Genomic DNA, 27498 nt, shown 5'->3' on the forward strand with positions numbered 1-27498 from the left:
GATTGTTTAAGCTCACCCACACGTCTAGTAAGGTTCAAGTTAGGACATGCCAACTCGCCCAAGTTGCATCCCTAGTAGCAACCTTTCTAGGGTTGCAACTTGGATAGGTTGGTTGGGTTGATGGCTAACTCAAATTCAACCCGAATTAAAAAAAAAACCAACAAACTTGAGCCTAACCCAACCCGACCTCTAACCCAAAGTACTCAACCTTTACCCAATAATCCCTCTATAATTTTTTTAAACAAACTTTTTATTTATTTATGTATTTATATAAAAATTTAAATAGTAAATAGAACACAATTTTAAGATAACAAAAAAGTAAAAAATAAAATTATATATCTTTCTAAAAAAAAAATGATATAATATTATTTGATATTTTTTTCTGAAAATTTTATGAAGAAAATGAATATTATTATATGAGATAATATACATTATAAATATTATAAAAACATTAAATTAGATTCGGTTTAGAGTTGAATTGTCCAAACCTTGGCTCAAGGCCTACTTAAATTTAGCTTAGGTTAAAAAAAACTAAACCCAAGTTTAATCAAAGTATTGAAAATGATTACTCAAACCCATCCAAATGTTGGATTGGATTAGGCTAACCTGCTCAAGTTGCATCCCTAAACCTTCAATGAATTGAGAAACAATGATAACGATCCCTCTACCCGTAAAAATAAAAATAAATATCTTTTTAGTCCAAGTAAATGTAAAATTAATAATATGAAAACTTTCATGTTCAAATAAAAAGGAAAAAACTTTAATAAGATGGACTTACCATCATGTTGGCATAAAACAACGTTTCAATGGATTATTTTAAATAAGTTAAATACAACTTTTTTTTTTTCAAATGCAAGCATTAAAAATTATGGTCCTCAAATATATGAATAAATTCATAAAAATAAATAGCTTTTTGACTTCTTTTTTTTCTCAAAACTGTTAAACTAAATTCAATCATTAGATTTTGTAATTTATATTATCAGCTAGAATCTAGACTCAATTTAATTAATCCACATTTTAGCATTTCTTTTATTTGTTATTTTATTTTCACAGTTGTACCTTATTTGGTAATGAATGAGACCTTTATTTGTTTCAAAACTATACAAAATAAAAAACTAATGCAAAAAAAAAAAAGAATATATATATATAGATAGATACTTTTTTTTTTTTGGAAAAATCTTTAAAAAAAACTTATTTTTTAAAAATATTTTGTATTATTTTTACAAAATGCAAGTGAATGACCAAAATAGACATGCCCATTACTTTTGAGGTCAAAACAAGTATACATTTTCTTCTCTCCATATATATTACCATTTGTATATTGATATAATTCATTTTATTAGGGAAAAAAAGTCAAGCTTTATATGGCTAGGTATTCTTTTACTATGATTTATTTCCACCATTATGGGTCAACAATAATTAATTTCCATATTTGGTTTGATTTGTCTTATAATTTACTATTATTTGAAAAGAAAATAATGGCCTACTTTGACCCTCATAATTATGTGCAAGGTTTGAAGGGGTGTTTTTTTTTTTGACAAATTAAATAAACAAATTTCTTCATATTCTTACGACTATGAGGGACATTTGTGAAAATGCAAAATGAGCACACCATTAAGTTAAACTTTATACTTATTTATATTTAATGAAATAAAATTTTGACTTTATCACTTAAGCCTAATAATGATTTTCTATCGATAAAGTTCGTTTTTTCCTATTTGCGTGTGTTGAAAGATACTCATTTACAAATATTTGTGCAATATAAATATATAATTTGGATAGGTAGATCTAATTCAACATGATGTTTGAATAATTATTTTAATATATAGATTGACTCAACTTGCACTTCGAGCAGGTCAAGATTTGAATAACTCAAGTCGAGTATTTTTTTGAAACACAATCTTATCAAACTCGAATTTAATCCATATAACATCAGATCAAATCGTCAAAGTCTAACTCAATTATTCAAAAGCTTTTTTTTAAAGGCAAAAAAAATAGTTGAACTAACAAGATCGATTTATGTTTGAAGTAAAATTGAATCAGCCTTTTAACAATAAAGAAAATCAAACTAAACCAAACTTGTTTAATATAAGTTTTGGTTCAATTATATAATAAGTTGAATGTGAATTACCTTAGATTTTAAATATAATTTATTTTTAAAAGTAATTAAAATCAACTTAGCTTGAAGTTCAAAATATATATTTAAATTTTTTAGCCTACGATATAATAATCATATTTATAAATTATTTTATCATAGTCTAATAATAATGAATTACTTTGATATCGTGTGTGTGTGTATATATATGATATTGGTTTGATTTGGTTTTTAGTAATTATGAGATAAAAAAATTGAAAATCGAACCGAGAAAATCGTTTTTAAAATGATCAAACGGAACAAACCTTTTTAATTATTGAAAACTGAATCAATCAGATCAACTTTAATCGGATTAGGGCTCGGTTGCAAACCTATTCTGACTCGTGAAAGAGTTAGAACTTATAGCTCTAGTGTGAAGATGGCGGACTTTAGACTGGGCCACAACCGTGAACTAAAGATCCACTAGGGCGACCATAGCCCAGTCCGATTCAAACTTGGCCCGGCCCAGTCTACTTCTAGAGGATATACGAAAATATTATGTAAAAAAAAAGGGGGGAGGGCAATAACGTAAATATGCAACCAAATACTATAAAATAACATCATAATGTGACGAGTAATTCAAAGGATAATCTCTCACCACACTCGCCAGCGTAACAAAACCCTCCACGCGCTGGACTTCAATTCCAAAACTTTAAACAGAGGCAGGTTGGACCTAGGACAGGCGTGTACACGGTAAGGCGAGTAGACCCAATCTCCAAAACACTCGGTTGGGTAATGCGCACCCAGCCGCAGCGAGATGGAACCAAAAGGAGTTGGGATTAAGAATCGTAATAATTTCCAGATTTTTTTTAAAAAAATTTATTTATTTATTTATTGGGGGATTTGATAAAGTAAGGGTGTGAAGTTGAGTTAGAGGAGGATATTGCTGATGGTGGAGAGGGATTAGATATAAAATGGAAGAAACTTTTTTGATGTAGAGGGAGAGGAAGCAGTGGCTTTTGCTCTAATAAAGAAATAGACCAAAAGGAAAAAATACTCCCATTTGGAGGAACAGAGACGGTGGTGGCCTTTGTGCCTCTGCAAGACACTTTCTCTTTATCTTCCAAAATCTTCCTGGATCCTCATTCATCATCGATCCTATCTGGGTTTGATCCCGGGTGTTTGATTTTTCTTGTTTGTTTGTTGGGTTTTTATTGTTTTTTTATTTTGGGTGTTTTTTTTTTTTAATTTATGGAATTGTGAAATCGAGGGTATTAGATTTGTGGGTTTGGGTGTTTTGATTTTGTGGGAATTGTGAAAGGGGAGGTGGGGATTGGGGATTTGGGTGTGGATGGATCTAATCAGTGTGGTTTTGTGAGTGGTGGTGGAGTTCGTGGATGAGGAGGATGGGATTGGAGTCTTCTGGTGAATTTGATGGATTAATGCGTCGCAGTCGTTGACTGAGTGAATCTTCAATCTGTTTAGATTGAGATTGGATAGGATTGGCTTGGTGGGGTTTTTGATTGGATTCAACTCAGGTCATGGATGATGATGGGGTGGGTGCTAGTAAGGATGCCCAACCTCAGCACTCTGATCAGGCAACCTCGTCGTCGTCGTCCTCCGGCGAATCGGAATCGAGATGGCGCCCAAGCAAGCTCGTGTTCGCTCCTTATTCGCCTTCCCTTGAAGCTGCTACCAAGTCTCAAGCTCTGCGAGTGGTTGTGAGAAGGCCTGTAAGTATTTTTCTTTTTCTTTTTTTGGGTATTTCTGATTCAATTTCTTATTCTCTCTTTTGCCGTTTGCATGCCGATTCTGCTATTGACAAATGGTGAGTTTTGAATTTTGATGTGCTTTTTGGAACTGGTTTCACATGGATTCTAGGGTGTAGTTTTCTTTGGAATGAGCTGTCACTCAATGTCTTATTATGGATTTTGTGTTGTGCACGGCCTCACATGGTGGGAATTGTGTTAATTTCTTCATATCAATGCAAGCCATTTCTTTTGTTTGTTTTTTAAATGGATGAACAACTTTTTCCTTTTTAGATGGAGAGGAGGATGCATATACGAGAAATGTGCTTAAAAAAATAATCAAACCTTTAGAAACAATGTATTCTCTTTTTCCCCAACTTGTTCATGGTTGTAGAAGGCAGCTCCTGTTTGCAGGCTATGATGCGGTAGGATTTGGCATATAATGAAACATGAGAATGTTGGAAAATCCAATGGTTGGGACCATGTTGAAGAATCAAAAATGGCTATGGATCATTTTCTACCGGTAGTCAACCTGTCCGATAAACATCACCATATCCAAGAAGCGGCCCACAGTGGTAGGGTTCCTACTAGCTATATAAGTGCTACTTTGTCAAGATTGTGAAGTAATCTTGAGGATTTTATCCAACACTGTCTTCAAGGGGAAGAATGTCACTCTCAAGGAAGTAAGGTATGTGATATCACAGCATAAAAAATGATCAACCTTCATGACATATAAGTTCCATGAAGAAAGATCTAATGGTAGATAACTGTTTGTCAGAATGTGCCTATGGAGGGGAGGCAGATCTTGAATGTAGCTCTTATTGCTAATGAGGCTAGTGGTTTTAAGTTGAAAAAATTCCAAATTGGATTTGGTTGTATTTGCAAATTAAGTAGGATAATGATCGCTTGGACTTTCTCCTTTTTTTCCCTTCTGTTTTTCTCCATTGGGGCTGTCAGCTACACCACTTCCATTTATCCTCTTCTGGCTGCATTAAGATTCTGGTGCTGATATTTACTAGAGTGAAGGATATTGTTTATGGATCCTAGAATGCCTTTATATGAGGATGGAAAATTCTAGCTGCAATTCTTATCATAATTGGATTGTTTACTCCGGACTAAAGAGGATGGTTTCTGGGTATTGTAGGAGCTGTACATTTGAAAGGAATATGGCCATCTGAATCAGGATTTTCTTTTGTATTTGGTTTTGGTGAGAAATGGGTGGATTGGATCAAGGATATCTCTTCCATCAAATTTCTATCCTGGTTGGTGATCTTTGACCGGCTTTTTAATAGCTCATGGGACCTTAGATAACTAAGGTAATGGGATCCTGTATTCCCTTTGCTGTGCATCATTTAAATGGAGAGATTGGGTTGCCTAATGGATAGAGGTGTTATGTGTAAGGTTTGGAGTTGCTTTGAGGAAAGGATAAACATTGCATATTTCATGTTTGCTCTACACAAATGATACATCTTCCGCCTCTTATTCAAGAATGCATTTTTAGACACCTTTCACAACACAAATTATTTGACGCTTGTTGTTGGAGAAATTTTAGAGAATATTTGCTTCTTGAAAAAGATGGTATTTGATGAAGAGGTTTGATTAGACCTTACCAAGGGTACTCTGTCAAGCCTTTCCATATAGATTATGTGTATTTTTTGGGTTTCTGACTTTGATTTGAAGAAGTCTTGAGAAGTTACAAAGCCTAAAGAAAGGCTTGAGAAGTTATAAAGGGACTTTGGCTATGTCAAAAAAAAACTTTGCCTCGGAAGAATGGTTATGGAGGTTCTTATGGGCGAGAGTGTGGAGTAGGAGAATGGTGGGGAAAAAGTGTGGTGGGAAGGAGAGGGAATGGTTTTCAAAGTTGATGTGGGGTCCACATGTTTTTTGGCCCCCTTTTTCTTGTTGTATTTTGAAGGAAAGGAATTGAAGAAGTTTCAAGGGGATGTAATTGGAAAATAAAAATTGGAAATTGTTATTTTAAAATCCCTGTTTTGATGGTTTTAGGAAGCACACTTTTTTCATTTCTTTGATCATTTATCTTGATTAGTGTTCTCATACGCTTTTGATTTCTAATTCTTCTTCTTTTTTTCTTTTTTTTTTCTTTTTTTTGGTTTTGCTAAAGGTGCCTCAAATATATTACCCATATACTTTGGTTTGCATCTTTTGGAAACCTTATTTTGTTAGCTGTCTATGTATATAGATAGAATTAGGAATAATATGGGGAAAATTTGATAATGAATTTGAAGGAGAGAAAGTGAGGTATTAGTGATGTTTAGACAAGAAAGCTTAGAGGTTCAACTATTGGAGCTGGAAGTGGGGAATTTTTTAGTTTCTTATTGTTTCAAGAACTACGAGGATGGGTTCTGCTAGAGCTTTATAGGGGTATATGGACCCACATTGAAGATGGATAGGGAAGGTTTTTGGGGTGAGTTGGGGACTGTAAGAGGTTTGTGGAGTGATCCCTAGTGTGTGGCAGGCAATTTTAACATGATTAGATTCCCCTTGAAGCATAGTAGAGGAGGCAAATTGTCCTATGCCATGAGGAGATTTTCAGAGATGGTTGAGGATTTAGAATTGTGGGATATGCCCCCTTCAAGGAGGACTCTTCACTTGGAGCAGTGACCTAAATAATCGATTCCTTATCTCTGAGGACTGGGAAGATCATTTTCCTAGGGTTGTTTAGTGTGTTTTTCCTAGATTAGTTTTCGACTACTTTCCTATTCTTCTTGATGGGGGAGGGCTGAGGAAAGGTCCTACACTGTTTAGATTTGAAAATATGTGGTTGAAGGATGAGGACATTAAGAATAGTCTGAGGAGGTGGTAGGAAAGACCATAGTTGTGAAAGGTGCGCCTAGGCTCTGGGTGGCGCGACGCCTCGCCTGAAGGTAGGCAATGCCCCTTCACAAAGGCGCTGTTTAGGCGCGATGCGGTCCACAGGTGCGCCTCGATCCCCTACCTTCTCCTTCTCCGACGTCAGGTTGTAGAGGGCAAAGAGAAGCCCTAATTTCTTTTTATTTTTATTTTTTGAGACCTTCTTTTCCTCTCTGACGTCGAGTCAGAGGGCAAAGAGAAGCCCTAATTTCTTTTTTTATTTTTTGAGACCAAAACGACGTCGGTTGGTCCTTGTTCTTTTAAAAGAGTAGGGTCCAAAACGACATCGTTTTGGACCTTTTTATTTTAAAAATAACAGGCTAAAACGACGCCGTTTTGGAGCTTGTTTTTTAAAAATAAAAAATAGGCCAAAACGATGTCGTTTCGGCCTTGTTTTCCCTTCCAACCCCCTTTTCTAGTTGTTTTTGACCTGACAACTCTCCCAAATTTTGCCCTAGTCTCAGCCGTGCAGTGGAGAAGTAAAGAAGACGAAGAAAAGGAGGAAAAATAGGAGAAAAATAGTGGAAAAATATATGTAAATTAGGGTGCACCTCACTTCACTAAAGCCTACGCCTTGCACCTCAGGCTCCAGGACTACTTTGCGCCTTGGTGTGCCTTGAGCCTTTTAAAACTATTGGAGAGACCCAATTTTAGTGGGTTTGCTAGCTTCATTCTGGCTGAAAAGTTGAAAGCCTTGAAACCTATCATGAGAAGTTGGAGTAAGGAAGTTTTTGGTAAGGTAGAAGTTCAGAAGGCTTTGGCTTTGAACCTAGTGGATTTTTGGGATAAGGAGGAGAGTTCACGCTCACTTTCTCTGGAAGAGGAGGAATCTAGGAGGGAAGCTAGGGAGAATCATAAAAAATGGGTTGTATAAGTGGGCGCGAAGGATTTGAGGGATTTTAGGCTAATTAGTTTTGGGAAGAGGGCCCTTGGGGGGTTGTATAAGTGGTTGGCCAAGGTGTTGGGTAATAGGTTAAAGTGGTGTTAGCTAAGGTGATTTCCAAGGCCCAAAATGCGTTTGTGGAGGGTAGACAAATTATGGATGCAATGCTTATTGCCGATGAAGCCATTGACTCGATTTTGAAAAGCAATGGTGGAGCGATTCTTTGCAAATTGGATATAGTGAAGCTTGCAATCATGGAGTGACCTTCATTTTTTTCGGTTTTGGAGGACATGGGTTTTGGGGAGAAGTGAATAAGATGGATTAAGTGGTGTATATTCACTGTCGGGTTTTTCAGTATCAGTTAATGGAACCCCTTTGGACTTTTTTCAAAGTTCTAGGGGTCTAAGGCAGGGAAACCCACTTTTGCCTTATTTGTTTGTGAATGCGATGGAAGCTCTTAATTGTCTCTTAAAGAGAGTTGCTAGTGGAGGCTTTTTTTTGGCTTGTTAGGTGTGGGGTAGAGGGGGTTAAAGTCTCCCACTTGCTGTTCGCTAATGATACATTGGTTTTTTGTGAGGCGTCCAAGTACTAGATGGCATTTTTATGTTGGCTGCTTATGTGGTTTGAGGCTATCTTAGGGTTGAGAGTTAACATGGATAAAAGTAAGTTGATCCCAGTGGGAAGTGTGAAGAATGCGGAGGATTTGGCTTCAGAGATTGTTTGTAAGGTTGGGAACTTACCTTCCACTTACTTGGGGATGCCATTGGGTGCTCCTTTCAAGTCTATGGTAGCTTGGGATGGAGTTGAGGAAAGATCGCATAAGAGATTGGCTATGTGGAAGCGATGATATCTCGAGGGTGGGAGAATTATCTTGATTTGAAGCACCTTGTCCAGCCTACCTATTTACTTTATGTCTATTCTCCACTAGCCAAGGGTGGTCAGATTGAGGTTGGAATAGATTCAGAGGGATTTTCTATGGGGAGGTGGGGCTTTAGAGCAAAGACCTCATTTAGTTAGGTGGGCGACGGTTTGTTTAGACAAAAGAAAAGGGAGTTTGGGGGTTAAGAGTCTTTTTACACTCAATAAAGCTCTCTTTTTTAAATGGAGCTGGCGCTTTGCGATTGAGAGAGAGGTCTTTTGTAATCAAGTAATAGGGGGAAGTATGTGGAGGAATGAGGTGGATGGTGTTCTCACGATGTAAGGGAGGGGTATGGTGCACATGGTTCAAAGTCGTGGTATCGGTCACTGAGTCGGAGGATCTCAAGGCACATTGGTCTTAGTGTCTCGGTTCGATATTGGGCGATACGCAAAATGAGATAGTTAAAAGTTTAAAAAATTATAAAAATATTATGTAAATTATCAAAATTAAGTATAATTAAATAGGGTAAAAAATTAATAAAATAATTAAATAAGGTGAAAAACTAATAAAATAAAATTGTCTCACAATTAACATCGTTTAAATAGTTATAAAAGCATTTGTTAATTGCCAAATTTAATTTAATTTTACTATATCATAAGATAAAATAGTTACATGATATAATAAATTAAAAATGATTCAAGTATAAATATAATCTTTATACCATATAAAAATAATTATTGATTTCCTAATGTAAACATGTTATTCAATCATTATTTTTATAATAATGATTTTTTAAAGAGATTTATTTTAAATAATTATTGATTTCCTAATGTAATTTAAATCATTATAGAACAAAAAAATTACATGATATAATAAATTAAAAATGATTCAATCATTGGCGGCAATTGGTGTCGTCGGTGAGAGGCGGCAGCGGTAGTGGGTCACTGGCAGTGGTGGCAGTGGATGTGGAAAGGGAAGGAAAGAGAGAGAAAGAGGGAAGGGAAAGAGAAAGGAAGACAAAGAGGGAGGGGAAAGCGAGAAAGAGAGAGGGAGGTTGCCCGCCGGAGGGGATTGTGCGTGGTAGCCGGCCATGCACTAGTGATGGCATTGATAGTGGTGGCAGTGGTGATGTCGAGAAAGGAAAGGAAAATGAGAGAAAGAGAGAGAAATAGACAGAGAGAGGAGGGGGAAGAGAGGTTGCTGGTCGGAGAGAGCTGTGCAGTAGTTGGCGATGATGCCGGCAAGGTGGTGGCAGATTTTGGTGTGGAAGGAGAGGCGGGAGGGTAATTTTGGAAAAAAATTTAGAATTACTGTTTGAGTGTATGAAAGGATATATATATATATTTTCCATTTTACACTTAAATTGAAAATTCAAAAACAAAGTTCCATAAACTTAAATTTTTTGGGGTTGGTGTATGGTTACATGATTCCCCCTAAAGGAAATACTCATTATACTTGTCGTACACTGGGAGACAACCCAGTTTCACTCAGCAATGCTGGATAATGTAAGTCAAAGCTTCCACGACTGGTGAAGAAAAAGGTGATCAAGTGATTGTGTTGGATTTGAGGCTTAGTTGTTGCTGTTGGTCAGATCTAGTTTTATGTTAAAAGTGATGCAAAAACAATTTTGATTAGATATGTTATCTTTCCATCCATCTCAATCTTGTTAATAATGCTAGAAAACATTGATATTATTTTTTAATTGGAAGAAAACATTGAAATTATATGTAACTCCTAGCTATGTACATTACACTCAGATGGAGGTTTTGATTTTGTGCTTTTGCATAATATGCATCTAAAGGTGTGGAGAATCTATTTATTTATTTTTTGAATTTACAGCTAGCTAGAGGTGGTGGGATGCTCTCTGTTAACACCATCTAATGTCTTAGGAACTAGTTGAAGGGGGATGCATAGGAGGTGGAAGATAACAAAAGTTGGAGAGGGTGTAATTCGATAGGGGTTTTGGGAATTTGGAGTGATGTGACAATATAGGGAGATATTGAGGGCTGGAATTTAGAACTATAGTTTCTCTTTCGACGTATTTTACTTCATCATCATTGTTCTTTAAACGTTATTTGTAAATTGCTTATCAGTTATCCAAAGTCAATTGATCTGTTAGTTATCTGGTCTTAAGGATGCTAACTGAGGATAAAAGGTATGCCATTGAATTGTTGTGATCATAATCCTATTCATTAATTTTCCTGCCACAGTTGTGTCTTCTTGCCACGGTTAATTTGAATTATTGGTTCTTTTTCTTGGACTTTATACAGAGATGACATGTTCTTTGGCTTTGTACCTTGTTGACTCTTGTATAAGTAACTGGAATTCTCTGTGTTGAAATTGTTTTAAAATGGAATTCTGCATTGACATACACTTTTTGCTGTTTCCCCCTGTGCAGTTGGTGGCAAGGCTAACCAAGGACATAGTTGAAACATACCAGATATGTAATCCACAGTTCAAGTATTCAGAAGAATTGAATCCAAAGCGATTCTTGACCAGTCCATCGATTGGTGTTTTAAATGATGGCCATGATAATGTGAATTCGGATCTTATACTGGCTGTCAACTCAGTCTTGGTCAATTCAGAAACACAGAGAAGGTTGATATTGTTACTTGTAATTATCTAATTTCCTTGTTTTGCTTGACTAACTATTGTTGTGTATTTTCCGTTCGATTGTTTGATCTTTTTTTTTTTTTTAATTTTTTTTAATAAATTTTTAATCTATTATACTTTTGATCTTGTGATTTATGTATTCTTATTCTTTTGTATTAATGAAAACTTATTCTACTTACAAAATAACCAAGATATTTCATCTTTTTCTTTTTCATTTATTTATTTATTTTTATGGGAAGCAAATTCTGGCATGCTTGAAAGGTAAGTTAATAATTTGTAATGATGCTGATATATAGGATAATATCATTAGATTCTCTAAGATATGGAACACTTCTTCACATTAGCCTTCAATGTTTGAAGTTATAGAGGCTCAGATCTTTTATTTATCCAAGTAATTCATGATTTCTGGGTCAATGCAACTGACAATGTTTTCTTTCTCTTCCTTTTCTGGTCCAATAGTGATAAAATCTCAAGAGCGAATTTTCTACACCTAAATCTTCTGAGTCTTGACAAGACATGGAACCTTTTTTATTATGCATTACTGCAGTGCAGAGAAAGTACGGTATCTGAGATTTGGGTCTCTGACTATGTAAGAGAATTTTAGGTCCAGAGAGTGGAGCGTCAGCAGTATTGATGAGGGAAATAATGGATAAAGAAAAGGGAGGGAGGGCAGAATTCTTTATGTTTTCTTTTTCTCTTGTTGGAGATACCCACCCTGGGCTGATTATCTTTCCTATTGGGATGACCTATTTTCTTTTCTGGCCTGTCTGATATTCATCCCGTGTTATCTTAATTGTCTCCTCGCTGTGGCTTATGCTCCCTTCCCTGTAGTTGGGACATTTGAGTTTTTTCTGGTTGATGTCCATTGAACATGTCAGGAATGCTGTTGTTTACAAGATCGTGGATACTGGGCCTGGCTTAATTTCTGAATATATTGATGTGGAGCTGCTGATTTATTTAATGGAATAATACTTATTCTGGCCTCTTATATCTTCTTGTTTATCAACAAATGCCATGCATTGCAGATGGTGTGTGAACTCCTTAAGTTTGTGGATGTGTATTTAATACAAATGTGTTATGAGGAAAAAAAAATGCTATACTTGTGTGTATGCTTCAATTTACATAGCTATGTAATGAAACAACACAACTGTTAAAAACAAGATACTGGTAAATTATGAAGGGAAAGGTGAGGTTTGGGGGAATTAAGCCATTGTTTGTACTCCTCCATTACAAAATTGCAATTAATCATTTAAAATTACCGACTGTGGCATGTTATTTCTTTGATTGAACATCTTATTTTGAGGAATTGATCTTTATGCTTCAACATTTGCAGATACATCATCAAAGATATTCTTGGCCATGGGACATTTGGGCAGGTTGCTAAATGCTGGGTTACAGAAACTAACAGTTTCACTGCTGTTAAAATTATTAAAAATCAACCTGCATACTATCAACAAGCCCTGGTTGAAGTCTCTATTCTGACTACAGTGAGGAAATTCTTCTTGAGTTGGATCTCCCACATGCAGTGTATTTTAGTGATTCGTTTTTTTCCCATTATCTTTGGTGTATTGAAATTTACCAAGTTCTTTTCTTTTTTCTCTTCGTGTTCTTTCCTGGTTGCTATTTGCAGTTAAACAAGAAGTATGATCCTGAGGATAAGAATCACATTGTTCGTATCTATGATTACTTTGTTCATCAGCGTCATTTGTGCATTGCTTTTGAGTTGCTTGACACAAATCTGTAAGTTGCAAAAACAATGCTGTTCAGTGTTAGTAACCATGTAATGAAGTTGATGCATCTTGTGTATATTCTTTTTCTATGTATTTCTTACTGCTGTTGTTTTACTTTCTTGTGCTGCATAGTGCTGATATTGTTTACTTATTTAGGTACGAGCTTATCAAGATAAACCATTTTCGGGGGCTATCATTGAGCATTGTTCAGTTGTTTTCAAAACAGGTCTAGCAACTTTTTCTTAAGCTTAAAATTGTTCCTCTAAAGTACACTTCCTTTATGTAGGTCATCAATGTTGCCTGATGAACGCCTTTTCCTACCTTTCCCTTTCTTTCTCCCTCTCAAATAGATATTGCGTGGATTGGCTTTGATGAAAGATGCTGGTATTATTCACTGTGATCTGAAGCCAGAAAATATTCTCCTATGCACGAGGTGGGCTGACTTCTTACAATGAGTTTGGCTGAAAATTGTATAAAAATCATGCTTATGTTAATTGAATATTGTGCCTTGAAACTAATAGGGTGAAGCCAGCAGAAATCAAAATTATCGACTTTGGATCTGCCTGTATGGAAGATCGAACTGTTTACTCCTACATTCAGGTCTGGATGATGCTTACTCATAAACTTTCTTTTCATTTTTATCATGCTCTGTAGATACTCTTATGTGAGATTTTTTTGCTTCTTCTGCAGAGTCGATACTATAGGTCTCCTGAAGTTCTTCTCGGCTATCAGTATCCTTAATGAAACTCCTAGATCTTGCCTTTCATATCTATGATCTCTTTTAGTGATTAATTTTTCATGTTATAATTATGTCAGCTCCTTTCCAGTGTACTCTTGTGCATTTTTTGCACTTTTAATACATTCTCTTACTTATCAAAAATAAAAAATTATGTCAACTTACTTAACTTGTTCATTGCATAGGTCATGTTTGAATTGGTGGCTTCTACTTGGCCTTTTTATTAAGCAGGTTGGCTTTATTATATTATTCATATAATATACAGGTTTGTGTCAAAGGCTTTTGAAATGATTGCTGGTTGATTAAATTTCATAGTTCCCTTACCTCAACACAACAAGAACCTAACACATGACCTAATTGCCTGCCCTGCCTTTTTGTTTTTGGGTTGGCTGAGAATTAGCACCTCGCCTTAGGATGACCTTGCTCTGGCCCAAACCTTGCAAAGACGGATCTTGTTGGAATTTCAGGATACTGGTATCATATCCTATCTCAGAGACAATATTGGAAATGAGATAATAGTGGATATTTTGCTATTCGATATTGAAGTAGGAACCATATCAAAAGGCATAGCTTCTTGACTCCAATCTAATCTATTTTTATCAGCACTACAACTTCCTATGCATGGGTGCTAAATAAATTTATTTATTCACTTCTAAAACTATAATTTCAGTTGGTATGTAACTTTATTTTGATATATAATAGCCACACAATTTGGGTGTAATGAAAACCCAAATGGATGCCATTAACTTGTTTGACTTGAATGCTAATTTTGATTACTTGGTACTGATCCCAATTAATTGCTATAATATTCAACTAGATCAATGATTAGGTAGATTCCACATCCACTTGGAAATATCTTTTCTGAATCAGATCTTATTGGAGCAATGGACCTGTTAAAAAGAATTATCCAGTTTTGATCCTATATTTAGACAGATAGGGTTCATTATAACTGTTGATCAAAATAAAGCAGAAGTGAGAGGTAGTGGGGATGCCAGTGTGAGTGAGAGGAGGGTGAAAGATGTTTTCAAAATTGAGGTAAGGACAGGAAGGTTTAAGTATCCTTCATATACATTCATAATTGCATACATGTGTATGTGTATGTGCATGCATGTCTGTTTTTGTGCACAAACCTAATGGACAATATATGGCATGCATTAAGAAAAAAAGAGACAAGATTATACTAAATATACAAAGGTTATTATTATTCCATCTCACATTAAGAGCCCCACATTTTAACTAACCTGAGTCAATTGTGGCTCCACTTGGGGTGATCAAATAGTGATAGGTGTTGGGTTGGATTTGGTTGAACTGTACTACTTTTAGGATAGGGCTTGCCTGGCTTTCAATGCTATCCAGTGCACACAAGTTGAAGTCTACTTTCTTGTCCTTCCATAGCTTATCTATCTGGTATATTGCTCTAGTAGCAAGAGCTTCGTACTTTTGTTGAGAGATTTTGTGTTAAAAAATATGCTTTAGGTATGGTCCATGTCATGTTTGATGCATTTGAAATTTTAATCATGATAGGGTTTCTGTACTCAAATTTGTTCATGGGTAACATGGTGTTTCAGTTTGGACCTTAACCCTTTTCCAGGTATACTACGGCTATTGACATGTGGTCTTTTGGGTGTATAGTTGCTGAGTTGTTTCTAGGGTTGCCGCTATTTCCCGGAGCTTCAGAATTTGATCTTCTAAGGCGAATGATACAAATACTTGGGTACACCTCATATCTTTTGTTTTAGTACCTAAGATGTTACTCATTCCATTACATCAGGCATTTGAATGTCGTGCATGATATATAGATAACTCATTCCTAATGGATTGGATTAATTGCTGCTTTTTTCTCCATATCCTATAAAGTTAATTGCTTGTCATTTGTGTCCCAAAGTAATTTGAAAAGTGAAGCAATTTTTGTCAAGCAAATATAAAAATGAGCTAGTAATTTTGTATCTCACTTAAAAATCTTGTAGAAGTCCTCGTTTTTTAAAACGATAAATCATCTTCCTCATGTTGTTGATAGGAGATGGATTTTTACAGTGTGCCAAATCTTAAAGCTTGTCCCTATGTCATGGTTATTGTTAGGTGCTACCACTAAAGCTTGAGATTCTTATGGTTTGAAGAGATTGGGAGACTCTAATATCATTTTATTTTGATTTATAAGGATTATTCAAATGATGGCTTTTGGTTCAAAATGGAAACTAATCACAAAGTTATATTGAATCAAGACCTCAGTGGAATGTTATGTAATATGCATCTCTATAAAACCTTATCCTAACTACCTGGTTTGTGATTCCATTTTGTCATTCAGCTTTGTTTGGAATCATTCCCTCCATTAAGTCCTTGACTGTCATATTTTTTTCTCACTGCTTTGACCCCTTATCTTGTTTCTTGAGAATTTTTCTTGTCCTCTTGGAACCTTAAACTTGTATTAATTTTTTTTTGATGAGATTAAACTTGTATTAAATTACTTCTTTGGAATTGTGTACTATAAATCTTCTTTGCATATTACAGAACCTTCATAAAAAACTCTCTTTCAATATCTAATAAAATCAAAAGATATTTCATATTTTATTGTGTGATAGCATATTGACTACTCAAATTTAATTTTTGATTGATTTTTAATGTGTGATTTCTATTTGATTATGTGAACTGTACTTGTGTTATCTACAATTAAGAATATCATTAAGGTGCTCAGGATATGGTATGGCATACATTTGTATTTGAAATGCCATTATATTCACTATCATTATTAGCATTAGCTGAGGTTTGAAGCATGTTATTGTGGATGACTCTGCCATACATTTGGTGACACGACATGCTTTCAAATGTGGCAGGAACTCATTTTTTCATGTTTGATGCATTGCTAAGATTCCATTCTTTCTTTATAGGACCATCCGCCCTTTTTATGTAACAGTTCTTTATTGATGCTCTTTCCCCCCTTAAATTTTATGGGATCATGTGTGCCCTTTTTTGTAAGGAGAAAATAATTCCTTTTTTTATTTACTACCCCCTGCCCTGCCCCCACAAAAACAAAAAAAAAGAAAAAGAAAAAAGAAAAAGAAAGAAAAAGAATTATGGAGGGACTTGTTTCTTTCTTGTTTGAGGAGGTACTTCCCCTTTCTCTGGCAACCTTTCCTTCACAATTTTGGTTAGAGGAGTGAAATCTGGGTTGTGGCATCTTTGGGGTTCGCTTTTGGGCCCCAATCATACCTATGGTTTGGCTTATGGCTGAGCTTCTTGGCCCTTATATGTTGTATTGGCCTGTGAATTATTGTTTATGGTTTGTTTAAAGCAGTTTTGGTCCCTTTGGATCAGCTTGCCAAGCTTCTTTTCACCCTCTTTGTCCATTCTTAGCTGTTAGTTCAACCTTGATGGCATTACGGCCAGTGGAAAATAGTTAGTAGCTAAACCTAATCTTGGATGATTGTCAAATGGCATTGTTAAAATCATGTAGCATTGTTCCTTGTATTCACTTTCTTTTTGGTAATGAAATGTGTGTTTCCTAGCCACAAAAAAAAAAAAAAAAAAAAAAAAGGAAGAAGAAAAAAACAGATTGTTATCAAAAGGCATACATGGGTTCTTCTGGATATTATTGTCTTTTGATTGGTGAAGCTTGTCATGTTTATATGAAATGTCGATAAGCTTTTTCCTTTTTTCTTTATTCTGTTACATTTGAGTGTGTTTAAATTTTCATCACAGGCTTTACCTTTAGTTGACATTGGTATACATAACTTTAATGAGTATTTAAAGCCAAATATCAAATATAAGGGCAATACAAAAGCAATGGAGTACTACAGGACATTAATTGAAGATTCACCCCTGAGCCAAAACAGCTAGCATTTGGGACACCCAAAATAGGAAAAATTTTCAAGTGAAAATTTTTTCTTTAGAAATAAAAAATCATACTTTAGCTTAATGTTGTATATGAAGATGAAATCATATAATTGTAGTTCAAAATTATGCATTAGGGTGGGAGACTATTGAGCCTTATGACATGATAACTTGTAAAGCTGAATTTGAATGTACTTAGAGGCTTGCAGTTGCACTAGCCAGTTCCATCTTGAAAATTGAGAATTTCGTCCTTTGCTGTTTGTTATGTCTCTATGAGGTTGTTTGCTAAAGATGATTACAGGAAAAGTAAAAGGTTACCATTGGCATTTTTTTATTATAATAAAAATACAAGGCAATTGTTTGCAGTTATCTTTAGTGGTTATGATTTGCTTGAAATGAAATGGCTTATATTTTTTTTGTATCATTTTGCCAAGGATTCTCATTAGAAACTGTCCTTCCAAGTCACTATGTTCTGTTTTCAAAAGAATTAGTTCATAGATTGCATAAGTAAACCAAGAAGTTGTTTTTGGCTTCTCTATGCCATCTTAAGTTGTATTTTAGTGCAATTGCTGTTAACAGTATTTTGTGTATGGGTGTGATCTTGTAGGGGACAGCCCCCTGACTATGTACTAAAGGAGGCAAAAAACACTAGTAAATTCTTTAAGTGCATTGGGAGTTTCCATCATGTAGAGAATGGTGATGTTTCTATGGGTGGCAGAAGTGCTTATCTGGCCTTGTCAGAAGAAGATTACGAAGCTGTAAGTGTCTGTATTGTAGTTTTTGCTGTAAGAAGGAAATCAATAAATAGATTGAGAAAACAAAGAGTTTCTACAGGTGTTTTTTTTCCTTTTTATTACATCTTTAACTAGTCTGTTTTTCTTTTACTGCTCTAGGAGTTTTCAATTGTGATTATTTTCTATAATATAATCACAAGCCGCTAATTGATTTCATTGATTGGGTGGGCTCCCGTTGAGGGAAGGGTTGTTTTTTGTACATCTTGTTCGACAGTTTTTATGTTTCAGCTGTATGGAGGTGAATCTCTTTCTTGTATATCTCAAGCCGCTTTTTTAGCGCCTTTTCGTAAAACAATACTTATCAAAAAAAAATAAAAATGTATATATATTGTGATTATTTTCTATATACTATGCTCTTTTAGGAATCTATCTGTTTTTTTCTCCTTATGCTTGTTATTCTCTGGTCAGAGGGAGTTGAAAAAACCGTCAATTGGAAAAGAGTATTTCATTCATAAGAACCTTGAAGCAATTGTTACAAACTACCCTTACAGAAAGAACTTGGCTGAGGAAGATATTGTCAAAGGTTACCTTCCATGTTCTTCTCTTATCATAAGCAGCAGCAGAAGACTGAATTAATCAGTTTTTGCTGAATATTTTGATCTTATCACTCAAAGAATTTACTAATGATTCCTATCATGAACATGTGACAGAAAGTCGAGTTCGGTTGGCACTGATTGATTTCTTGAGGGGACTGGTTGAATTTGATCCTGCAAAGCGGTGGTCACCTTTTCAGGTTATTTTATTTATCACAGTATCAGCATTTTATGATCTTGGAACTTGATTTCTGCTGCTATGCAATATATATTTCAGGCTGTGGATAGTTAGAGTTTGAACTCCTATTCTGCAGGCTTCAAAACATCCTTTTGTGACAGGCGAACCTTTCACATGCCCTTACAGACCTCCTGCAGAGACTCCTCGTGTGGTAAGTGGATCCATATATTAACTTCTTGAATCAATTCCTCCAGTTTCCATCTGAGCTCTGCCTTTAACTTCCATATAGATTAGGCCTCCCTATCATTATTACTTTCTTCATCATCATCATCATTATAATAGTCGAATTAGAATAATATTAAAAGGTACCTAACAAGAGGGCATAACCCATGTACTTAGAGTATTCAAGGGGCACTAAAAGGCAACAAAAGCACCTCAAAACCTTTTTACTTAAATGGTTTAAAACCATAGTTACCTATCAAAAAATAATAGAACCATAGTTACAAGCTGAAAAAACAATAGATCAAGAGAACGAAGTTTTGCAAATAAATTCTTCAACAATGCTTCCAAACTCTTTTTTCCCTCAAAAAAACATCTGTTTTGTCTTTCCCTAGTGGACAAAAAAGTTGAAGAGTAATAGTTCTTCAAAGCTTCTTTTCTTTTGACTCTTCTCCACAAAAGTGCCATGGCAACCTGATAACACAAACATCTGTGAGCCACTCTTCATGGAATGGGCTAGCACCCACAAAACCACAAACATGAAAAATGGCAAGGACCATAAACTGTGAGCCACTCTATAATGAATATGAACATGATTTTCCAACTCCTCATCCCACTGGCCAAGGAAACACCATCTGGCTAGTGACCATCACTATTCAATGAGTTGCTGATTGTGCATGATGAGTATTTTCTCCTGAGTGGCCTCATGAATAAAGTAATTTAGATAGTATAATAACAAAGTCAAACAGGGGTGAAGGCTAGCATACATGAAGTATATGAAGGACCGGCCAATCAAGATTGGCAAAAACAAAAAAATAGAAAAAGTAACAGCAAACATCACCGCTACAAACACTCAAACCCACCTTATCCTATGCACAGATTCTCCCTTTCCCAAGGGCACCATGTCCCACATATACCAAGATTTTAAGAAGACGTCTTTGAGCTTTGCAATAGAAAGTTTTATCCCTTCTGACTGAAAAAAAGAAAAAAGAAAAAAAGAGATTTACCCCTTTTAAGGCTCTCCAATTCCTCTCCTTCCAAATACACCCAAAAAAATTTATTGGAATAATTCTCCAAAATTTCCTTCTTTTCTTTCCCACTAAACTACCTCTCATGATGAAAAAGGACATTTAATTTTTTTCTTTTTTGATAGGTAAAATAAAAGTGTTTATATATATAAAAAAAGGCAAGGTGGGGGGGCACAATAGAGTGTCCCAAACTACATAGGAAGTATGCATCGGTGTTGAAAGAGGCACAACCAATAGAAAAAAGGGACTACAAAAAACAACACTCACCTTTAGTAAGAACCCAACTGAACAGCAAAGTTGATTAAAGAAAAAGGACCATCATCTTTGAACAACTTAGTTCACGACCATAGATTACAAACAAAAGAGTGTTTCAGTCTTTGGTTGGAAAGCTCCTTGTTATCAAATGCTATTATGCTCTTTTCCTTTTAAACTGTCCAAGAGATACATTAGGGGGCTTGCTTTCCATATCTTTTTACATTTTTACCCACAAAAGAATCATGTCAACCCAAAAGGGTCTCTCTAAAAGAGAAGAGAACCCAAGATACACCAAAAGGATAAATAACAATTTCCATAACCTTTGCCTTTGCATTATAAACACGGATGTGGTCGATGGATTCTTCTTCATTTTGGCAAAGGAAATGTTTGTTTGTTTAAGACCCCCCCCTCCTGTGAATTAGATCCAAAGTTAAGACCTTTCTCATGTGGCCTCCCAAGCAAAGAAGCCCATTGTAGGCTACACCCAGGAGTTCCAAATAACTTCCATCGAGAAAGAGACTAAACTTCTCGGCTCCAAAGTAGAATAGAGGACTTTGACTGAAAACTTTCTCTTCTTTGACTCTATCCAACACACCCTGTCTTCTTCATCACTATACACCCACTCCCCATAAAGTCTCAAAAGAAATCGTTCCACAATTTCCACTTCTCAATCATTAAAAGGTTTAGAGAAGCAAGGAGTCTAACCACTCCCTTCTATTGATGGAGTCCAAACAATCACCATTCATGCCACTTTTAAACGACTAATGGAAATAAGGGAGAGAAGGTACCACATAATATTTATCTTTGCACCACTTGTTCTTCCAAAACCTCACCCTTTGTCCACTACTCACTAAAAAAGAAATTCTATTGCTCAAAAGATCTCAATCCTTCCTAATGACCTTCCATAATCTAAAACCATACCCATTCCTAACTTCACAAGAGTGCCATCCCCCTTCTTCTTCCTTATACTTCTCACTAATAACTTGCTTCCCAAGGGCTCCTTCTTTCATTAGTGAAACGTTAACTTCATTTTGAAAGGAGAGTCTTGTTGAGTGCTAATAGACACCTAACACTTGGGCTCCGCTTTCTTTTATTTGAACAAACAATCGCTCATCTTACTAAATGAAGCTTTCAAATGAGAGTCCTACCTTCCCAAAGGAAATTTCTTTGAATTTGCTCTAACCTCAATATGATTGTCCTTGGCATGCAAAATACAAAGTTAATAGGCATATTGTAAAAAGTGTTGTGAATAAGAGTAAGTCTAACTCCTTTAGAGATATATTGTCTTTTCCACATGGCCAACCTTGTATGAAACATCTCTTCCATCCTATCCCAAGTTGTCAGAAATTTAAAAGGGAGACCCTAAAGGAAGTCCTAGGTAAGAGGAAGGAATCACACGCACATTATAACCAATCTCTAAGGCTTAACTCTTCTAAGTTTTCCACTCTTTCCACTAGTGTTATCTCATTCTTATCTAAATTGATTCTCAACTCCGATATGACCTCAAACCATATAAGCAACCAACTCAAATAGGTCATTTTTTTTGGGAAGCATGATAGAAAATAAGAGTATCAACAACAAACAATAGATGAGAGACTTTTACCTTTGCATTGCCTCTACCCCTCACCCGACAACTAGACAAAAAACCTCCGTACTTAGCCCTCTTGAGAAGACAATTGGGAGCCTCCATAACAAACAATAGAGCACTTGTTATTGCATATAATTGATTTGACACATGGTTTTGTTTGCTTTTGACACATTCTATTTTACCTTTCTAATGTTTTAATTAGCTTGTTTTGAAGCATAAAAGAAATTAGCTCTCAAAAAGTTTATGTATATGTATGAATTTATAGAAAGCAAGAAAGAAACTATACACCGAGGTACATAAGATGTATACAATGGGTACCAAAAGGCTTTTCTAGAAGAGAGAGAACATAAAAAACTACTCCCTCCCTTAGCCAGATCCACCTAATCTATAAAATCAATTAATATTATCGATCCTTTAATGTGGCGTAACTTTGAAGCACAAAGAATAAAGCCGTTTTTCATAATTGAGTTTCTAATATTATTTTGTTCCTCAAAACTATTGGAGAACTAGTCCTAAAACTGTTAGCAAAAATTGATTTCTGAGAACAGTTTTAAAACATGTTGCCAAACACACTGTAAGTTGTTTTTTATGCTATGAGGTAAGTCCCACTTCTTGCTTTACTCTTTCCATTTACAACTGAAACATGAACTCCTAATTCACAGTTGGGGTTTGTGTTTCAAGTATTTTGTGCCTTTTTTGGGAAAAGGTTATCAAGAAGGCACCTGTTTCTTCATTTATTTTAGTTAGTTTATTCGGAATCAGTAACTAATTCATTGTGTAACTGATTGATTCTCTTCTATTCCAAATACTGCTATTCCAATGAATAGATATTTATGATCTTAGTGGGCGTAGAGAGGGCAAACGGCTTTCTATCATAGTTGCAAGGGTGCTTTCGGTTGGTTTCATAAGAGGGCTGTTCACTACAAGCTATCAGCGCTGTCTTAATATTTGGCATGTTTACCAAGATAAAAAATTTAACAGCTTCATGGGAGCTCAACTTATGGAATTGCCAATTATATTTGTATACACATTGGTCAAATACCCAAATCTACTTATCTTTTGCACTAGTGTACCAAGCTTGCCACTCTTCCACTTATCGGTCTGGATGTGGTCTAACCAAATGCTTATTGGAGATGAAATTTTGTAGAGGGGTCCACATAGCCTTCATACACCTGCAGTGAAATTTTTTTGAGAGGTATATTTGAGTGCATAAAATGAACTGAGAATTCATGAATAGCACAAGGAGGCACCTCATATAGTGTTGGTTGCCTTCTTCTAGTCTTCTGTTTTTTCCGTGATTCATTCAGCAATAGAAAACAATGTTTTGCTGCAATTTTCCTGGATTGCACCGCTTTGTCTTGTTGCAGTCAGTTATTTGTTGGACTTCAACTTCCCATGAGTTGAAAATTATCTTACTTGTTTCATTTTTTTTCTTTTCCTTTTCCATAGCCTGTTGCTCAAAATGTTAAGGTGGATCATCACCCAGGTGGAGGCCATTGGTTTGCTGCTGGTCTCTCTCCTAACGTGAGCTTTCTATTTATTTGAATATCTCATTATTTTACTTCTCAGAGGTCGTGAGCATCTTTTAAAAATATCTGTGCTAGATCTTATGCCAGATTTTGACCTCATCAAAGCATATTTTACTTCTTGCAGATTCCAGGCAGAAATAGAGCTACCCTGCATAACAGCCCACATTTTCAGGTTGTGCCATATGCACATGCCAGTAGTTATGGCAGTTTAGGAAGCCATGGTAGTTATAATGATGGTACTGGGCTTGGAAGCAGCTATGGAAGTTATGGAGACAATAGCAATATGTTTGCATATTATTCACCTGCTGGTCCGTCTGCAATGAACATCCATGCACAGGGTGGTGTCTCAATGCTTGGAACAAGCCCTGATGCGAGGCGGAGGATTATTCAATTCCCACATGGAAATGGACTTGGTGTAAGTCCATCTGCAGGAAATTTTGCACCATTGCCTCTTGGAACCAGTCCCTCACAATTTACTCCTCCGAACTCCTATAGCCAGGTTTCAACTGGTTCTCCTGGACACTATGGGCCGACTTCTCCAGCAAGAGGCAGTTGTCATGGATCACCTTTAGGGAAAATGGCTGCAGTTAGCCAGTTCAACAGAAGAAAAAGTTGGGGATATTCTGGAAGTTTGCAATCTCAAGAGAGTTCTTCATCTGCACATTGGCAGGGGCATTTTACTGATGGTACGAGCTCTAACCAATCTGAGGGAAACTCTCAAGCATTTGGTGGCTCCCCATTGCATCTGCAATCAAACTCTAATGCCACAAGCTGGAAGCAGCAGCGAGGTGGCAGTGGAATTGCTTTCCAGAACATTCCAAGTTCCTTTACAATTGGTTCCAATGTACAATTTGCACAAACTGCGGGTGTGGTTCATGAAAAACCGGAATCTAGCCTATTGCTGCCTGATCCTGGTGATTGGGATCCCAACTATAGGTAAGCATGCAAGAAACTTTTACAATCTAAACATGTGCATATTGAATTTATAGAAATTCTGCATTTACATTTACAGGTTCATTTCTTGTCAGTATGAATTGGATTATATTTGTTTTTATATGTACAAGGGCATGCATATGACAGCTGGTTGCATGTGTCTATTCTCGTGGTGGTTTTCCAGCATACTATAGTTTTTTTTTTTTCCTTTCTCTCTCACAATTCTTTAATTTTAGTTGACCTTTTTGAAATTTTAATTATATATTAACCCAATTGCTCAAAAAATATACACCATAATTAAACCCTTTAAGAAATCCTTGTGTCACGGTTCACATCTGGTTCCTGGCACATGATGAACTTGTATGGATATCTATTCTACAAATTTATTGATATGGATTCAAATACATATTCATTAATGGTCAATCATAATACCTACTTATCCGTCTAGGCAACTGGAGATGTAATGCTGTAGATTATAGATGAGTAAAGAATATAGAGTATGAAGAGAAAAGAGTTAGATTATGTTTCCATTTGATTTTACTTGTTCATGCTGTTTCTTGTTTATTTTCATTTAAAAAGAGTGTGTACTTGGTTGCAAGACCCCAAAGTCTAGTCTAGGGTTGTTGAAGGATGAGAATAGACGAGGTCATCTCAGATACAGTACAAATAAAATCCTTTCCCTTTTCATTTTATCCTTTGTTCATTCCCACTATGTGACTTCATAGAGTCCATGTAGGTGATGGGTGCAGTACAAAGCACCATGGGGTCAGGGCCATTGTGTAGTCTACTGGCATACATCAACCCAGTAATATGGAATCCTTCATTCCTTTGCAATTCATGGTGATTTGTTTAATTTCCATTTGACAGAAGTGGATCATCATCACGCTGGGGTATTGCCTTACTTATTTTTATCTATTAACTTAATAAAGATTTCCATTTTTCTTTAACCAATTGTGTTTGTTATTAGAAGGTTAACAATAGAGGTTCTCAACATTGAACTCAGGTTACTGTCTTTTGCCTTTTTCTTTTGTCACCATCATCTAAACCTGTAGTTGGTAGTCGAATATGGGTTAGCTGGTCTCTCTGCAAGCACATGTTAGATTTAAGTAGTATATCATCTGTTTTTATATAAGTTTCCAGGGATTTCTTGTCAGATGCTCACCTGGGTGCAAAGGATTAGTTTACTGTTTTAATGATCTTAAGTTAGTTGATGACCTTGTGCTTACTTTGATTTTGCATTTGACATATTTTTATATCAGTGATGAACTTCTTTTGCAAGACGATGGTTCGGACATGGCCACCGAGTTTAGCAAAGGGATGCATCTTGGTCAAAATTTTGGTTCTGCAGAGCCATTAGTTGGAATTGGAAGATTCAGCCATGCCTCAAGCACAAGCTCAAATACATCCAGGCCCATTCAACCATTTTCGCATGCAGAGGTGGGCAGCCCTCCTACCCATGATCCACATGCTGGATATGTGCGGCCCATGTCAAAGCCTTCACACTTCGTGCCTCATATATCACAAAATTCTCCCAGCCGTTTGGGGCAACAACCCATTCAGCGGTTAAATCATGGGAGATCAACGGCTGGTCGTGGTAGTGACTGGAGTCAAACTAAGCCCAGTCCTCCCAATTTTAGCTCTGGGGGTCCACGTTCTCCTGGGAATAGCTCGTTCAGCAATGGCATGTCATGGGGTAATTATCCACTTTCATGGCTTTCCAACCTTTTCATTCTTTTTTTCCATTTCTTTTCCTTCTATTCTCAACCTACCCTTTCTGATTACAAAATAAAGTGGACTTAGATATATATGAGTCACAATATGTTTCATATCTGGTGGGGTGAATAGGGGGGAACGGATGAGCTTAATGCCATCTTAACCAATCCTGGCATTCTGTTGTAGGGCGTCGGGCCAATCATCCTGTCACCAACTTACCGCCAACATCCTATGGAAGAAAAGACTATGGAAGGATTACGTAATGTTGAAACTAGCTTAATCTCCATTGCAAGGGTTTATGTATTGAGAGTTGGCGAGGGAAGTTGTACTCAATAGTTCCACCTGCTTTGTGGGCTCATGCGAAGAAAATCCTCTTCAAGACCATGCTCATTCATTGTGCTTGCATAAATATATATATATATATATTTTATGATTATGGTTTCCATATCTTATGGTTTTTTGCATGCAATCAAGTAATCGTCTTCTATTTACAGCCCTTCAATGGTATTAGTCCTTGGCATCTGTTTTCTGAATATCATATTTTAACATTCTCTACTGACAATGAAGTTAATTTTATTTGTTGAAGGAAATCTAATCTGGTTATTCAGTTATATGTTGCAGCTGGGGAGAAAATCTCAACAGAGAGGACAGAGTGTCTGGTACATGTAGTTTTTCTTTGATTCTCTCCAAATTTGTAACCCTAACGTTTGTATCCAAACCAAGCTGAATACAGTTTTCTGATTGCATTGTAACCCAATTGGATTTCTGGATCTGTTTTGTAAGTAAGATGATGCATCCAAGGATGTACATTTTGTATGGACAAAGGATCACTGAGAGCTAGAGCTAGGGTTCAAGGGGGTTCATGTTGGGAAAAATAATAATTACTTGTAACCTTTTTTTTATTTGTCTGTTTGGGCATGATAGGTTATGTAGTCTTTTTCTGGATTTGTTTGCCCCTTTCTGGGGTTGGCTCTTTTCTTAAAATTTGAAATTCCTTCTTTATTTTTTGGTTAGTTAAAGTGGGCAAGTATTCATTAATTGCACACGATCTGGTTTTTGTTTACATTTTTCCCTTGTTTTTCCCCCATGTGATTATCCAGGATATGGCATTTTAGTACAAGAAAAGCTTGTGCTCAATCTCATGGAACTTGTAGCTTCTTTATTTGCTTTGTTGCCATGTTCACGCCTTCCCTAAGTATCATAGGTGATGCTTCATGTTTGGATGGATCGACTATTAACAAATCAAGATCTGGTTGTTAAAGCTCAACTAAGAGTTGGAAAATTCTAAGTTATCTCCAAGCATAAATTAATGTGATCAGGTACAAAATAATCTAATTACACACTAAGTACCAGGCAATGGGATCTTGCTAGTTCCTCTGGTACCAC

At 36.0% G+C, this 27498-nt stretch overlaps 1 protein-coding gene across 3 annotated transcripts; it reads left to right on the forward strand.

Moving 5' to 3' along the window:
• Positions 1-3022: 3022 nt before the first annotated feature.
• LOC117934247 (dual specificity protein kinase YAK1 homolog) lies at positions 3023-27155 on the forward strand. Of its 3 annotated transcripts, none has more exons than XM_034855915.1 (17): positions 3023-3807; positions 10834-11033; positions 12382-12535; positions 12679-12788; positions 12935-13004; positions 13129-13211; positions 13300-13378; positions 13469-13509; positions 15106-15228; positions 17950-18100; positions 18545-18659; positions 18787-18869; positions 18984-19058; positions 23387-23461; positions 23591-24402; positions 25659-26092; positions 26721-27155. In XM_034855915.1, exons 1-17 carry the CDS (start codon positions 3616-3618, stop codon positions 26837-26839), a joined length of 2916 nt encoding a protein of 971 aa, XP_034711806.1. In that variant the 5' UTR covers positions 3023-3615; the 3' UTR covers positions 26840-27155. The 3 variants fall into 3 exon arrangements, with proteins under 3 accessions (XP_034711806.1, XP_034711808.1, XP_034711807.1); XM_034855917.1 differs by having other exon boundaries at positions 26734-27155; XM_034855916.1 differs by lacking the exon at positions 26721-27155 and adding an exon at positions 26299-26585 and having other exon boundaries at positions 3024-3807.
• Positions 27156-27498: the final 343 nt, after the last annotated feature.

This window comes from Vitis riparia, chromosome 16 (assembly GCF_004353265.1).
Source record: "Vitis riparia cultivar Riparia Gloire de Montpellier isolate 1030 chromosome 16, EGFV_Vit.rip_1.0, whole genome shotgun sequence".
Taxonomy (NCBI): domain Eukaryota; kingdom Viridiplantae; phylum Streptophyta; class Magnoliopsida; order Vitales; family Vitaceae; genus Vitis; species Vitis riparia.